General features: G+C 50.1%; 1 protein-coding gene across 1 annotated transcript in view; it reads right to left on the bottom strand.

The window, feature by feature from the left end:
- The window catches only part of Ptgis (prostaglandin I2 synthase), a 29,220-nt gene extending 17,936 nt beyond the window's left edge, over window positions 1–11,284 (bottom strand). The window contains exons 1-5 of the mRNA XM_027423361.2: window positions 10,680–11,284; window positions 7,366–7,489; window positions 5,289–5,467; window positions 4,001–4,144; window positions 1,218–1,369 (exon numbers count right to left, since the gene is read on the bottom strand). Coding sequence (XP_027279162.1) covers window positions 1,218–1,369; window positions 4,001–4,144; window positions 5,289–5,467; window positions 7,366–7,489; window positions 10,680–10,873 — 793 coding nt within the window. The 5' untranslated portion in view covers window positions 10,874–11,284. The remainder of the gene's footprint in view (window positions 1–1,217; window positions 1,370–4,000; window positions 4,145–5,288; window positions 5,468–7,365; window positions 7,490–10,679) is intronic.
- Window positions 11,285–16,389: the final 5,105 nt, after the last annotated feature.

Here is a 16,389-nt window from a genome sequence, read left to right as displayed (position 1 = left end):
TGGCTCCGTCCTTCCCATCTGACACAGTGAGATCCCACAGACATGGGGAGGTGGGGCCCAGAGTCTGTCTTCTCCCCTCTCTTCTGCTGTGCTGTGCCTCCGGAGCAGGGACAGAGAGAAGCAGCTATCCCAAAGCCGCCAGAGATTCCAGAACATGTGGCTCCTCCCGGCCTCCCCATGGCTCCCATCAAATGTGCACTTGGCCTGGTCTCCTCAAGAGCTCTGAATCCAAATGGACCACCATGGTTTGGATATGAAATGTGTCCCCAACAGGCTCATGTCCTGAAGGTTTGGTCCCCTTCTGGCGCCATTATGGAGAAGGAGCTGGAGTGTGAGGACACTCCAGGGCTCATGGATGGGTTAATGCCCAGCAGTTTACTGCTACAAAGGGCTAGTGCGAGTGGGGACCACGAGACAGCAGGTCATGGGGATGTGTCTTTGAAGAGTGTGCCTTTTCCCCAAGAGCAGCTTCCTCCACTTCCTGGCTACCATGAAGCAAGCGGCCTTCTCCTGTGCTCCTGACCTGGTCATGTTCAGTCACACCACAGGCCAGCAGCAATAGAGCCATGTGGCTGTGGATTGAAACCTTTGAAACCAAGAGCATCTATCTATCTATCTATCTATCTATCTATCTATCTATCTCCTATTTTTAAAGTGTTTTCCCTGGATAATTTATCACAGAAGGGATTTTACTGATTCTTTTATGTTAATTAATTATTTTAATTTTTGGTTATTTGAGACAGGATCTCATTATGTAGCCTCAGCTACATAATGTAGACCAGGCTGGCCTCGAACTCATAGACAACTGCTTGCCTCTGCCTCCCAAGTGCTGGGATTAAAGCAATGCGCCACCAAGCCTGGCTCTTGCTGCTTCTTGAGGGAAATACCATCTGGTCTGTGCATGGGGCCTGTAGTGATTTGAAAGAAAATGGCTCTCAAAGGGAGTGGCCCTATGTGGAGGTGCGGCCTTGTTGGAGTAGGTGTGGTCTTATTGGAGACAGGTTAAAGATCTCACATATGCTCAAGCCACACCCAGTGAGCTAGGCCGCTTCCTGTTGCCTGCGAGTCAAGATGTAGGACTCTGAGCTACTTCTCCAGCACCATGTCTGCCTGCATGCTGCCATGTCGCACCATGATGACAATGGACTAACCCTCTGAAAATGTCAGCTACCCCAGTGTTTTTCCTTCATCAGAGTTGCTGTGGTCATGGTGCCTACCCGTTGACAAGGAGCCTCGAGCCAGTTTGGGGAGCAACAGATCCAGCTGGCGGAAGGTGGTGAAGACGTCAGCCGAGTGGACACGGTCCTGGGCTTGGCTTTCATGGGTGCGTGGCAAGGCCTCCACTCCATAGAGGGTCAGGTAGCCGGCTCTGGGGGTGACAGCAACAAGTCAGGTTCCCGTCTTTAGTCCCGGCCCTGCCTCAGGTTCCTGTCTGTCTTTAACCCCTGCCCTGATTTCCCTCAGTGTTGAGCTGTGACCTGGAAATGTAAGATGAAATAAATCCTTTCTTCCCCAAGTTGCTTCGAGTCAGAGTGTTTTACCACCACAACTGAATAAAACAGAATACCACGCCTCCTTCTTGAACTCCCCCAGTCATGGGTCTCCAGAAGAGGATTTTCCAAGCAGGAAGATGAGGGAAACCAGAATGAGGGAGGGTGAAATAGAGAGAACCATGCCTAGTCCCCACCCTGCAGTAGGCCTGCAATGAATGTTGGGTTGGGGGGGGGGTAGGTTGATGGATGTGAGAGGGTGGGTGGGTGGATATAGAGGGATGAGTGGATGGACGGGTGGTGAATAGATGGATGGACAGGATAGTTGAATGGGTGAGCGAATGGATGGCTGTGGGTGGCAGGATGATAGAAAGATGGGTAGATAAACAGAACACACTCCTGAGAACTCTGGTGAAAGTCTATCACAAGTCTGTCTGACAAGAGCTATCCAAGCCACCACCACATCCTCTGTGCACACACCGTTCCTTTCCAGGCCAGGTTAGAGTCTGTGTTCCTGGAGACAAGCCCTCAGGGCAGGAGACTCATACCTTCTCTTTCCTCTAGGCTAACAAGAAACCCACTTCCTTCTAGGAACAGCGAGAGGTCAGAGACCAAGCTCAACCTTCTCCTTACCTCAGCCTCAGCCTGGAAGTTTCTCTTCCTCCCCGTGCTATACTCTGGGTAGATGTGGGGAGACAAAACCCAGAACTTAAGTCAGCTTCCCTATAAACGTAAGTGGTTCCAGAAGGCCACTAGGTGGCACTCGGCACCATAAACAGTCAGGGACACGATTCAGCTGTCTCTAGATCAGGTCTTCATCTCGAAGGACAGGGAAGCCAACAGCACACAGATAGGCCAGTAGAGTGTCCCGGTGAAGGTGTGGCTGAGAGCAGCCACCCATGACCGGGATGGGGACTCTAGGTGAGTCCCCAGGTCTCAGTTTCCCCATCTAACAAGTAGGGTCTGTAAATTACCACCGTATGGAACATGAAGTGAGTTTACCCATCCAGTCGACACAGACCTGATGTCACCTGTGTGTACACATGTGTACGTGTCAACAACAGTTGCCTTTTTTCAGAAATGCACATGCGTGGCTCTGAACTTCTGGGGATAGTTACAATATCTTTTTTTTTTTTTTTTTAACGGTGCTACTAACCATTGAGTTACCCAGTCCCTCAGCCCTTCCCTACCTGTTAAAAGCCTTCAGTATGCCCTGTAACTGTGCATTCTTACCCTCCCCCAAGTACAGGCACCACTGCAACTCACCTATGAGACTACACACGTCCTAATGGGTCCCTCTGCCTGGTTCTTACCTATGGATGTCCCCTACATAAGAGCACAAGGCTTATTTATTTATTTATTTATTTATTTATTTATTTATTTTTATTAGTTCAAATTAGGAACAAGGTTGCTTCACATGTCAATCCCTTCTCCCTTTTCCTCCCCTCCCCCCAACCTTCCCTCCCAACTCCCCCACCTGCCCCCCACCCCATCCACCCTCCACTCCACAGGCAGGGTGGGGCCCTCAACAGGGGCTCCGCAAAGTCCTCCACATCATCCTGGGCTGGGCCTAGGCCCTCCCCCATGTGTCCAGGCCGAGAGAGCATCCCTTCACGTGGGATGGGTTCTCAAAGTCCCTTCTTACACCAGGGAAAAAATACTGATCCACTACCAGGGACCCCCTAGGGTGTGGAGGCCTCCTCATTGACATCCATGTTCAGGGGTCTGGATCAGTCCCGTGCTTGCCTCCCAGACAGCAGTCTGGGGTCCATGAGGAGCATAAAGCTTTAAATGAGATTGCACCGGGGGCCCTTTGTAAGCTCCTAAGGCATCACCACTGGCACCCAGCTAAGCCTACATTCCAAAGTCTTCCTCCAGGCTGTGAGACCGGCTTCGGCAGACTTCTCCACCTGTTCTCCCCTCTGCCACTTGCCCCTTTGCTCTAGCCATACGGACCTTTCACCCACCTTCTTCCCACCCCAGGATCTTTGCACTTGCTGTTTCCTCACTAGGGTCTTGGTACAGCAGGCACCCCTCAGCCCCACAGTTAGACCTCATCATTGAGACTAAAAGCACCCCCCTGATGTCCTATCTCTGGATCTTTTGCCTTCTCAGGCATAAGGAACCCATTTGCTATGTCCCCTGCTGTGTCCCATGGCACCATTGAGGACCCAGCACAGCTGACGGATTTGCACTTGGCTGTACTGTTTTTACCACAGTCATGAAGTCTGGCCTCAGGACAAGCTCTCTGGTCCCCCAGGCATCCTCTCTGCTGGCCTCTGAAAGCTGGAGTCTAAACCCCAGCACAGATGCTCTGTGGACGCCTGCTCCGGGGAACACCTGGGGCCCTTTCACAGCTAGTGTCTGCTTTACAGCTCAAGTCATGTGAGGTGAGTTTGGGGTCTCACCTGAACCATCCCCCTCCTACACTCTGCTTCGAGCATCGCCTACAGTGTCCTCACCTACAGTGTACCCTAGTTCCCTTGGCCATGACAAGGTTGTGGGCTCACCTCAGTAGGGAGCTGTAGGCAAAATCGAGGAGGCCTGTCTCCTGCCAGCCACCGGCTGCCTCTGTAGAGTCACCCAGCAGTACTGTCCGGAGGTTGGTGAACATGGCTTCTGTGAGCGCCTGCAGGTCTCTGTGCATCAGCATCCTGAGACCAGAAACAGAAGTTAGCTACTCGCCCCTTAATGTACTCAGAAAAAAAGACCATGTCAAAGGTATGACAGTCGCTACCAAGACACTTACAGTGGAGAAACTCAGGCTTGAAGGGCAGCATCATGATAAGGCCACACAGCCAGTGAGGGGTACAACTGGGGCTGAACCCTAGTCGGCCCCACTCCATGTTATGAGCTCTTGGCCAGGGCAGTCTGTCCTTGCCTGGTGCACAAACGTGGACAAGGGACCCATGGGCTTCCCCCAGGCTTCTGGACAAGGAGGGCCTAGGAAGGACCTAGCCAGCTCCTTCTCTGTGGGCTGCAGCTACAACAATTTCAGATGAGAAAAAGAAAGACCTGGTCTCCTCGTGTGGACCTGAGTGACACAGTCTAGAGGAACATGTGGCAAGAATGAGGGGTATATTGGGGGCCACCTTCATGCCGAGCACAGTCTGGGGAGCTGCTGCTCAGAGCCAAGGGTGAGAGGTGCTCTGTCTACATTAAAGCTCCATCTAAGCCACAATTGCCAGTGAGTGCCTCGAGGAGTGTCTAGGACGGTGCCACCTGTGGAACCTAGTGGTGGCAACAGGACCAGTGATTCCAATGCGTTTGCTTTTTAACCAACTCTCCTGAACAGTGGCTTCAGGGATGTACTGGCTAGTCTTATGTCAACTTGACACAGGCTAGTGTTATTTGAGAGGAGGGAATCTCAATTGAGAAAATGCCTCCATAAGATCTGGCTGTAGGCAAGTCTATAGGATATTTTCTTAATTAGTGATTGATGGGGGAGGGCCCATCCCATTGTGGTGGGGCCATCCATGGGCTGGTGGTCCTGGGTTCTATAAGAAAACAGGTTTGGAGAGCAAGCCAGTAAGCAGCACCTCTCCATCAACCCGTCTCCAGGTTCTTGCCCGGTTTGAGTTCCTGTCCTAACTTCCCTCAGTGATGAACTATGATATGGAGACTATGATATGGAAATGTAAGCCAAATAAACCCTTTCCTCTCCCAAGCTGCTTTGGTCATGGTGTTTCAACACACCAATAGAAACCATGACTAAGACAAGGGCCAAACACAACCCACCTGGGATGTGGGGTTGCAGCCCCAGCCCAGGCCCACCCACAGGCCTGTCTCTGTACTCACGGCTTCATCTTGGCCTTCTCCTCGCTGGGGTTAAAATTTGGAAGCTGCAGATCAAAAATCCTCTCCATGAGGAAGATGGCGTAGGGGTGGAAGTCCAGCCGTGTACGTGGCTCCCACACCACCGTATCATAGGAGTGAGGGTCCAGGAGGACAGTGACATATCTGCCACCCACCAGCACCTGTAGGAGGGGTGGGTGGATGGGAAGGAGGGCAGCGCCCTGCATTCAGCCATCTGTAGGCAAGCACTGGCCCAACGGGCACGGGACAGCAGCATTGTTGATTATCCCATCAATTCTGTGAGCTAGGGACTGCCACTCACCCATCTAGGCTGGGCGAAAGGACACCACGCCCAAGGTCTCCATGTTGGAAAGTAGCAGGGCTAAGACCACCCAAAGCCTTCTAAAATCAAAGGCTGTATCCAGGCCCATAATCACGTCTACTCAAGAAGCTGAGGCAGGAGGATCCCAAGTTCAAGGTCTGTCTGGATTAGAGTGAGTTCAAGGCCAACCCAGGCAATAGTAAGACCCTGCTCCAAATGAAGACAGAGATGGGGCTGGGGTATGGAAATGAAAAATGGTATGGTATCTGCCTAGCATGCAAGAGGTCCTGAGTTCAGGCCACAGTACCACAGAACGGGGAGGGGTGGGGGGATGGATGGACATTACTGGGTAAATGCTAGCAGACTAACTGAGGATAGATAGTGAGTAGATGAACGGAAAGGTGGGTAAGTGGGCGGGAAAATGCTAGTGACTGGGTGGGTACATAAATAGAGGAAGGAGAAATAAACGGAAGAAAATGAATGGGTAGAGGAAGACAGGAAGGAAAGATAGAGGATGTTATGTTGAGAGTGTCAGGCGGAGGACAGGACAGATCAATTAATTTGTTAGGTGGATGGATGCATGTTAGAATGTTGGGGATATGGGTGACAAGATGCTAAGTAGATCAAACAAAGGCTTGAAAGATGAATGCTGGAGGGCCAAGAGCTGGACACATTCGAGAATGAGGGTGCTTGAAGGAGCTGAAAAGACAGACAGATAATGAATGAGTGGATGGGTGGTGGGTAGATGGATGGATGGATGGATGGATGGATGCATGGATGTATGGGTGGATGGATGCATGGGTGGATGGATGCGTGGATGGATGGATGGATGGATGGGTGGATGGGTGGGTGGGTGGAATGCTGGGTGGGTAAGTGGGTGGCTGCATGGATAGGTGGATGAGTGAACAGGTAGGTGGATGGATAGTTGGGTGGGTGGATAGGTAGGTGAGTGGATGGATGGATAAAATACAAAGTGCATTGCAGAGAGTTGAGCAGAATCAGGTGCTGAATGGATAGACAGTGAGCACTGGGCAGGGTGTGGTTGATGGAGATAAATGGAGGGAAATCAGTGGAAATGGAATCTAGAGATGGAAACTGGGTGGATGCTGGTGAATGAGTGGAAGAATGCTGGATGAATTTTGATAGGTAAACAGTGGCTGGAGAATGGCTAAGAGCACTGGTTAACCTTCCAGAGGATCTGAGCTTTCAGCTCCCAGCACCCACATGGTGTAACTCCAGCTCCAGGGGATCTGACAGTTTTCTCTCTGGCCTTTGCAGTCACTAGAACAGATGTCATACACACACACACACACACACACACACACACACACACACACACACACACACACACACACACAAAGAGAGAGGTATATATAAATAAAAATTAATCTTAAAAAGATAGGATAGATAGATGGATAGATAAGAGATGACAGACAGACATACTGAGTATACAGAAAGACAGGTGGATAAGTGGAAGTGTGGAAATGTAATATTTAATCTTAATTCCCAATCTGATTGCATTGAGAATCACCTTAAATATGTAAGCCCTGGGTGTGCCTGTTTCCAGACACCCTTAGAGCACAGTGCTCTGCTGGTGAGTGATACATGCTATGTACAGTTGGACAGACAGACAGACAGTCAGCCTCCCTGGATGGGTAACAGATGGCTGGATCAGTGCATGGGTAGATGTTGAAGGAGTTGGTGGCCCCAGTGATGAGCCAGTCACTCACCCTTCCCTCCTAGAGATACGATACTCACAGTAAATATGTCACCATGCTTCTCCTTCATCCTGGTCAGGAAGCTGGCAGCATCTCTCCCAAACTCCAAGGCATGGCCCAGCCAGGGGATGCTGCCCAGGTCCAAGGGAGGCTCGCCAGGTCGCCTGCAGAAACAACAGCACTTAGCACCATGTGATAAAGCAAGAGAGGGGCCAGAGAGTAGAGGCCATGGGGAAGTCAGAGGAGGCACTGAACAGACAACTGGAGGTCTTTCTCCTGAGAGAAAAGATTTCCAGCAAGAAGAACAGCAAGAATAAAGGCCCTGGGATTGGTGCTATGGGCACAAAGAACCATATGGGGGTGGGTGTAGGTGGGCCAACAGAGTAAGGACAAGCATGTAGCCAGAGCCAGAGAGGTTCTGGATGAGACCCTATGGACTGTGGCTTTGTCTCTGAGTGGGTGGGGTCCTGAGAGGGTCTGCACTGAGGATGGCTGGTGCAGCCAAGTTCTATAGACCCATGAGCCTCTGAATAGAGAATAAACACAGGGTAAGGGTGGAGCCTGGGGGCCAGGCAGGGTCTACTGCATAGGTGACTCCCTGTGGAAGGAAGCTTCCAGAACCCAGCAGAAGGGCAGAGTTCTCTGAGCCGGTCTGGGCTTGGGTCATCTCACATTGCCCCTCCTGCCCACAGGAAGAGAGCAGTATCCGTGACAAGCTGACAAGGACACAAGCTTCATTACTCCCCTCTGTGGATCCCAACCTGGCAGCCCTCTATGTATGGCCTGGGGGAAGGCAAAGATGCAGGCTGCCACACCTTCTCACAAGGTTATGTCTGTACTATTCAAGGTCAGGGTTCCCTGGGAAAGGAACAATCTAAGGTATTTGCAGGATCCTACCACAACCCATGGTGGCCACACTGCGTTTGACCCCTCCTTGGCAGGTGTGTGTGTGTGTGTGTGTGTGTGTGTGTATAGAGTCTGAGCAGTCCAGCACGGATGCTGGTAATTGTACCAGGCCTTCTGAAAGAACAGCAAGCACTGTAACAGGTAAGCCATCTCTCCAGCCCCAAGGAACAGACTTCAAAACAAGCTTTCTTTATAATGGGTCAGTCCTGATGGGGAAATGGGGCTTCTCCAGGCAAAGAGATCCAAATCAGGAAAGGAATATAAGGGTCAGTCTCTGTGGATGGATTCCCTTAAAAAGCAAAAGACACTATGCAGACAGTCCACGTGGAGGACAGAGACTCCTGAGTCCCTGTCTGCACAGTGTCTTGAAATACTACAATAACTAACTACCACATAGACTCATAGTGCCTGTGCTCAGCTTCTATAGGAAGTTAAATCTCATCTGCCAACTCCAATGGGAGGAACTGTGAGCTGAGGAAGCCTCTGGGAGCTCCCTGTCTCAGCCGGAGAGTCATCAGAACCACAGGAGTGCAGTGAATGAGTGAGTGAATGAATAAGTGAGTGGCCAGTGTATGATTGAATAGCTGACAGTGAATGAAAGTGAAGAAATGAGTGGCTGAGTGAGTGAATAAGTGAGTGACAAGTGTATGAATAGAAAAATGAGTGAGTGAAGAAATGAGTGAATGAATAAAGGATTAACTGAGTACATAAATGACTGACTGAATGAATGAGTGAGTGACCAATGTATGAATGAATAACTGACAGTGACTTAGCCAGTGAATGAAAGCCAATGAATGAATGAATGAGTGAATCGTCATAACTCTCCTCTCACGGTTCATTCACTCACTCACCAAACAATAACTACAAGGCAGACATTAACCTGGATACTGGAGATAGAGCAGAGAACAGGACAGATGGCCCCAAGCCCATTAGGGAGTGAACAAGAGAGACACAGTTCAGCCACAGAGAACAGCCTAGTTTAAAAATGCGTGACCTGAAGCCGAGGCAGTGGTGGCACACACCTTTAGTCCCAGCACTCAGGAGGCAGAGGCAGGCAGACCTCTGTGAGTTCAAGGCCAGCCTGCAGTGGTGCATTGTATGCCTGTCATTCACAAAGCTGTAGATTTAATTCCCAACACTACATATATATATATATATATATATATATATATATATATATATATATCAATGAGCCAGACTCTGTGAGTTCTGAGACCAGCCTGGTCAGGATCCAAAACTACACAGAGAAACCCTGTCTTGAAAAAAAAGAGCCAGACAGACATGGTGTCCAGGCCTGGAATCCCAGCGTTCAAAAGACTGAGGCAGGAGAATCATGAGTTTGAGATCAGCTTTGATGAAGACTCTGTTTCAAAAACTAACAACTACTAAAATGTGCAAAGGATTTGAATGGGGTTTTCCCCAAAGAAGACACCAAATGACCCAGCTGGGCACTAGGCAAACACAATCATAGGGCAGTATTCTGTACCCACTCTAATGGGTGCAGCTTTTTTTTTTTTTTAAGTTTAAAGGAAAACAAGGGTTTGCAAGGATGTGTAGAAACTGGAACACACTAGGTGGTGTTGGTGCACCCCTTTAATCCCAGCACTCAGGAGGCAGAGGCAGGTGGATCTCTGTGAGTTGGAGGTCAGCCTGGTCTACAGAGTGAGTTCCAGGACAGTCAGAGCTATACAGAGAAATCCTGTCTTGAAAAAAACAAAAATAAATAAGTAATAAGAAATTGGAACACAGAGATGTACATGGTTGCAGCTGTTTTAGAAACTGGAAGTTCCTTAATGGTTAAGCATACTACACGATGAAGCGATTTATCCCTGAGAAATAGAAACATGTTCGCACATAAGCAGGCACACTGCCGCTCACAGCAGCATTGCTCATGACAGTCACGGAGCAGAAACAACAAATGCAGTATGCCCATGCTGCGGAATATTATTCAGCCTTGAAGAAAGAACGAAGCAGTGATGAACCTTATAGACACAGTGCTAAGTAGAAGCCAGACCCAAGAGTCGGGAGAGCCACTAGGGTGAGCATAGATGAGAGGTAGCCTGGGGAACAAGGATGGAGAATGGCTGCCAACAGGGGTTCTGTTTGGGGAGAAATGTTCTGGAATTAGGGATGATGGCTGTCCAGTTCCCTGAGTTTACTAAAACCCTTGAGTTACAGTTTTAAGTGGTGGATTTTATGATATGTGAATTACATCCCATCAAATAACAAGCATAGAGCAATGACTAGGACAGTGGGAGATGGTGGGAAGATGATGAGGGAGGGAGGAAGCCCCCAGGGAAGGGTCTGAAGGGTGAGAAGACTCTGGAAGGAGGGAATGGCAAGTGCAAGGGCCCTGGGATGGCAGCATGCTGGGTGGGGTTTTCAAGAGCTACGAGGCCCACATGGAGAATGTAGAGATCCTGTGTAAGTGAGGACGTTAGAGATGACCTTGAAGACCTTGAGAGCCTGAAGGTCAAGGAGAGTCCGGCTTCTACGCCAAACATATTGAGGATCCCGTGGAGGGGTTGAAGCAGGAGTCTCTCGGTGATCTGTTTTTTATGTAGGGCAGCAGTAGAGAGGGGCGAGGAGGGAGGGTGGGGCCAGGAGATTCCGGTGACTGTCCAAGAGGGAAGGCCTGGCATCAGCTCCCCCACACCCAGAGTGAGGGCCTTTGGTTCACATCCGGCAATTCAGGAGAGCACAGGCCTCCCCCACCCTTCTCCCTCTGCCCTCCGCATTTCCATCAAGCTGTCCCTAAAGAGTGGGGGCCAGAGGTGTGCAGGACAGGATGGTCAACGCTGGACAAGACTGAAGCAGACCCAGAGGTGACTAGGGGGCACAGGAAGTGGCTTTCTCTCCAGCCCCTCAGCCTTCCCGCACTACACTACTTCTGAGTCACTGGCAAGCCTGGCCTCTCTGGGCTCAGAGGAGACCAGCCAGCATGTCTCCGCTGCCAAGGGTCTCTAAGAGCTGCCAGGGGCCGTCTTCCTTCCCAGTCGCTTTGAAGCCCCAGGTTAGGAGACTCTCCCGTCACGCAAAGGAACAGGTCAGTAGCCAGTGTGCACCTGCCCCTACCAGCCCAGGCCCAAGCCTGGAATCAAGACCCAGAGAAGTAGGTTGTGCAAGGGAGACCGGAAGGGCCAGTGGCCACCACCCAGACTTGGACACCGTGCTTCTGACTTCAAATCCCAGCTGTACTTCCTGCCAGCTTATGACTTAGCTGTTCTCTGCCTCATTTTCCTGGTCTATAAAATGGGAAGAGCTGCCTTGTGAATAACTGTCCATCTGATGAGGGTGGACGGGGTGTCTAGGAGATCACCTGACACCTGGCAGCCAGGAGCAACTGGGAGAAGGACCCAGAAGCTGCCTGAGTGTCCTTTACTGAGCAATGGCTCCACTTGAGCTACCGCCCACAACACTGGTCAGTGTTGCCTTGCTGGGAAGTAGCAGCTGGTGTTCAGAGCCCAGACCTTAGTGGTTCCTCCCCTGACACTTGGTGGCTCCTCCCACAACATGGAGAAACCCCATGGGAGCACTGGGTTTCCATGTGGTACCCCCACTTTACAGATGAGGAAATTGCTACCTATGATTGTCCCTGGGCCATCTTTGGGGCCAGAGGGGCTTCTTTGTGCAGGCTGTACCCTACAGTGGCGATGGTGCAATGACCAGGTATTATTTCTGGCCATGCCCTTCTTCCCACAGAGAAACCCAAGAAGGCACAGACAAAGGCAGGAAGCTGGAGCCTGGGCTCCCAGCCCCTCAGGCAGCCAGCTGCTCCCCTGCACTGGACCCCAAGCCAATCCAAGCCCAGGCCACATTCCAGAGTGACTCAGCCTGTGGACAGCTGGGGCTAAGGAGGTTCTATTTCAGAGCTTGTGGTCTGGTCTCCCAAGGCTAATTGACACTCTCACTCTTTTGAGGCGCTGCCAGGCCAGAAGTTGGGGGAGGGAAGTACTTGAGGCTTGGCCCTCCCCTCCTGGATTCCACGTTCAGATACCAAGATGTCCCTTTGGTCTCTCCAAGATTGTTGATCCCACCAGGTAGGGACCTCTAGACTCTGATGGGTCCTCACTCATAGACCCCAGAGGCAGCTCTGCCACAGCCTTTGTGAACCAGGGAAGAGAGCCTGTGGTGGCTGTCACTCCCACTAGGTTGACCCCAGCTTGAGGATGGTGTCTTCACTGGGTGGAATATTCCAAGAGAGTAGGACACCTAGCGTTCACTCAAACCCTGGAAACCGTACCTGGAACACAGTTACCAAGAGGGTCAAGAAATCAAGGCAGGTAAAGTGCCTGGCATGGGGTCTGGGGTCTGGGATGCCCAGCTAAGAGGCTGGCTGGATTGGCCGTGCAATGCTGGTAGGCTGCCCAACCTCTCTGTGCAAGCAGAGCAGGAACCCTGGGAGAATTTTCTGGGACATGGAACAGGGCTCAGTTTGTCTCTGCTGGTTGGGGAAACTTTCTCTTTAACCTGCTTAGCCCAGCCTTCCTCCAGAGTGCACCCACAGGCCTCCAGAGATTCTTATATGCCACTAACACGGGTTCTTCTAAAACTATTCCATGTTGCTTCACTGCCTGTTAGAAGAAGCAGGCGGCAGCTGAACGGGCTGTGGCTCCGTAGGTAGAATGCTTGCCAAGCATGCGTGAAGCCCTGGAATCACCCTCAGCATGAATAAACTGGGTGTGGTTGTAAACCCTGGGCACCCCAGCACACAGGAGGTGGGACGGGAGGATCAGGAGTTCAAGGTCATACTCAAAGCCAGCCTGAGATACATGAGACTCTGTGTCGAAAAATAAAAGAGAAAGAGGGTTGTCAGGTCATCAACATCCCCCCAAAAAGCCAAACATAGCTGCTTTTGGAGCTCCAGGCTCAGTGAAAGACTGACTCAAAAAATAAGGTAGAGAGCAATTGAGGACAATACCACGCGTCTACCTCTGGCCTCCTTCACACACGGGAGCACAGCACACACACAAACATGTACACACAAGAAGGGGCCGGTGAGATGGCCAGTGGGTAAAGTCGCTTGCCAAGCCTGGCAACCCGAATTCACTGTCCAGAACCTGTAAGGGGGAGGTGAGAACCAACTCCCTCAAGTTGCCCTCTGACCTCCACACATGGGCCATAGCACGAGTTCCCACACACATGCACGCACAAGCATAAATAAATACATGCAAACAAACCCTCAGAGAAAGCCTTGCTACCAAGCGCACAGCCTCCTCAAGGCAGGTTCTTAGTTTGGACTCTGCTTTTGAAGTAGACAGGGAGTCAAATTACTTGTTACACATGGCTCCCCGCAACACAGCAGAGGACCCTGTGGTGAGCAGACCAGCTGGGAACTGGAGTGGCAACAGCAGGAGGCAGGGGCTGTGGTGAGATTTAGAGAGAGCTAGACCACCAAATCCAGGAAAGTGTGGCTGTGTTTTCCCATTTCTACAAGAAGATGGAAGCCTGGATTTTTGTACGTGAAGCCCTTCAGGCACCCCCATCCCACCCCCATCCCACCCCCACTGGGTACCGGGAGGAACTAACCTTACAGTTGGACCACTTAGTAACCTCTGTTTTATACCTGTTAAAACGACATCCATTTCTGCATAGTAATCCTGCCTCCTGCCCTGCCCAGGCCACACCTTCCTCAGTTAGGACCCCTCTAATCCCTCAGCCAAGGAACCCACCCATGAGCCATCTTTCAAGGCTCCTCACAACAGCCAGCCCATAGCCCTCTAGTAAGCAACTAGGGATGGAGCACTCAAGTGCCTCCGCAAGCTACTTCTGAGTAACAACGGGGAAACTGAGGCCCGGAAAGCAGAAAGAATATTGCTGGTAACTGCTTGGCAAGTGATCTGACTAAATGGGCCCACGTAGGAGATTCCTAACTCCACCTTCCCAGTGCTCTGCCCCAGCTGTCTACACTGCCCCCAGAGAGAATAGTCACAGACATTAAACAAGGCGTTAAAGTCTTACAGTTACAGAAATCTGCATCTGGACGGAAGCGTAAACTAGTGAGATTGTTTTTCACTCGGACAGGATCCTGGAATTAAGATCCTCCCTTTCTGATACATGTTCTGGAACATTTGAGAGAAAAACATAACATCTGTAATATTTTAAACAAATATGGGGTGGAAGGGGTTCTTGGGTCATTCATCTTAGGCATAGTTGAATCTTCTATGCGTACAAGGTTTATGACATTTAACATGGTGTGGAGATCCGGGGACTCACACGGGGCCTGAGAGAACCCCAGTTCACTTCTGTTGTCTTTCCAATGACAGAGCTTTGCTTATCTATACTTGAAGGAACATCACAAAAGATGTGAAAACATAAGAGTCCCAGGAAATAGGTGGTTTTGAATTGTCTTTGTCCTCAATACTAATTGGGACTCTCAGACCAAGGACAGTCTTAGGTAACTGGCACGGAATCACACCCTACCTAATTATTGTAATTGTGACCTGCTTCCTTAACGCTGTGTAGTAAGCCTCTTTTTCTGAAAACAATGTTCTTATTTAAAAACAAAATTGAAGGTTTGTGTTTTTTTGTTTTTTGTTTTTTGTTTTTTTTTTTTTTTTGTAAATGCTGGAGGGCAGACAGAGTCAGTCACCCACTGGCATAGTCTAGTTTTGCTGGGACAAGTAGGAACCTGGGGAATTGCAGGACAGATATGGCACGTACTTTCTGTGCAGCCAGACAAACCTCAGTGGTGCGATGGGGTGGTAGAAGTCACCCCCAGGTTTGGTCAGGAGAAAGGAATGGAGCAGGGTGGAGGAGAGCCTCTCGTATTTCCACCCAAACGTTGGGGCCGGCCCACAAACTTGTCTTCCAACATTTGCCTATCTTTTCCTTCCATGGGATTGTTTGGTTCACAGCCGTGGATCTTATCATCTGGGATTTTTGAGTGGTCAGATCAGCGAAGCAGCGTAAGGAAAAGGAAAGGACTCATCGTTCCAGGGAATGGAAAATGCCTGTAGCCCGGAGTCTTAGCCAGCGCAGAGATTGAGCAAGTTATGTTTCCTCCTCTGCGAAGAAGGTAACCAAGGCTGGAGAGATGGCTCAGCAGTCCAGAGCACTGGCTACTCTTCCAGAAGACCCGGAATCCATTCCCGGCACCCACATTTAATGGCTCACATCATCTGTAACTCTAGTTCCAGGGGATCTGATGTCATCTTCTGAGCACGGCATACATATGGTTTGCAAACATACTTTGAGTTCAATGTATAAAAAACTCACATGCATAAAATTAAAAAAATATTTTAATGGGAATAACCAGAGTGTTTTTAGGCAAGTGAGAAGGGTCCTACTGTCACCCCAAGAGGCCAGGATCGCCCATACCCACGTGTCCCCAAACCTTCTCAATTACTTCCCCAGGTGCCCAGTTGAGGAATGTTTTTGGTTTTGTTTTTCTATAAAAAGTTGGCTAGCCCACCGAGTACCAATATTCCATTAATCTCCCCCACCTTGTAAAACTTCTACGGAAATCTTTTCATCTCCCCTGGGTGAGACTACGTCATTCCCAGAACTCAAAGACCTGGACCAGCTGAGCCCATCCCACCATTCCCTCCTCTCCTTTGCATGGATTCTTTGAAAAGCACACAACTGTGAAAGACTAAAAGGCTGGACCCCAGTCACGACTCACACTAAAAGAGCCACTAAGAGCCTGGCCCTGGCATGCTCGGTAGCCCCGGTTTAGGTCATGGCTCACACTTTTTACAAAAAAGAAATTCCCTTGCCTAGTTACTGTCACACTCTTGGTGTGTTTCTTTGTTTGACATCAAGAGTATTTTCTTCCAACAATTTTAAGGTTCATCATCCCAGATTTCAAATCTGCCTGGGAAGTTTGATTATTTTCCCTTGGGGGAGACACATATCGTGGCCCATTGCTGGGACTCACAGGGTCTCGGGCAAATGACACTCTTTCAGATCAGTAACAATATCAGAGTAGAAAGTTTCTCAGCAATTCAGGGAAGGGCCCAGGAAAAATATTACAGCGAATGGACTCTGTATTTTGGTACAAGAATGGGGGCTTGATCTTTAAGGATTGGAATGTAAAATAAGCAGGCCAAGACAAAAGAAAAAGAAAGGAAATAGATTTCCCCAGATGGGGAACCAAGTCCTCTGGCCAGCCCAGAGGTTCCCATTCAACATTCTCTTCCTTGCTCCCAGTAAAGGG

Source organism: Cricetulus griseus, chromosome 6 (genome assembly GCF_003668045.3).
Source record: "Cricetulus griseus strain 17A/GY chromosome 6, alternate assembly CriGri-PICRH-1.0, whole genome shotgun sequence".
NCBI classification, from domain to species: Eukaryota; Metazoa; Chordata; class Mammalia; order Rodentia; family Cricetidae; genus Cricetulus; species Cricetulus griseus.
This window is presented reverse-complemented; position numbering and strand designations above follow the sequence as displayed.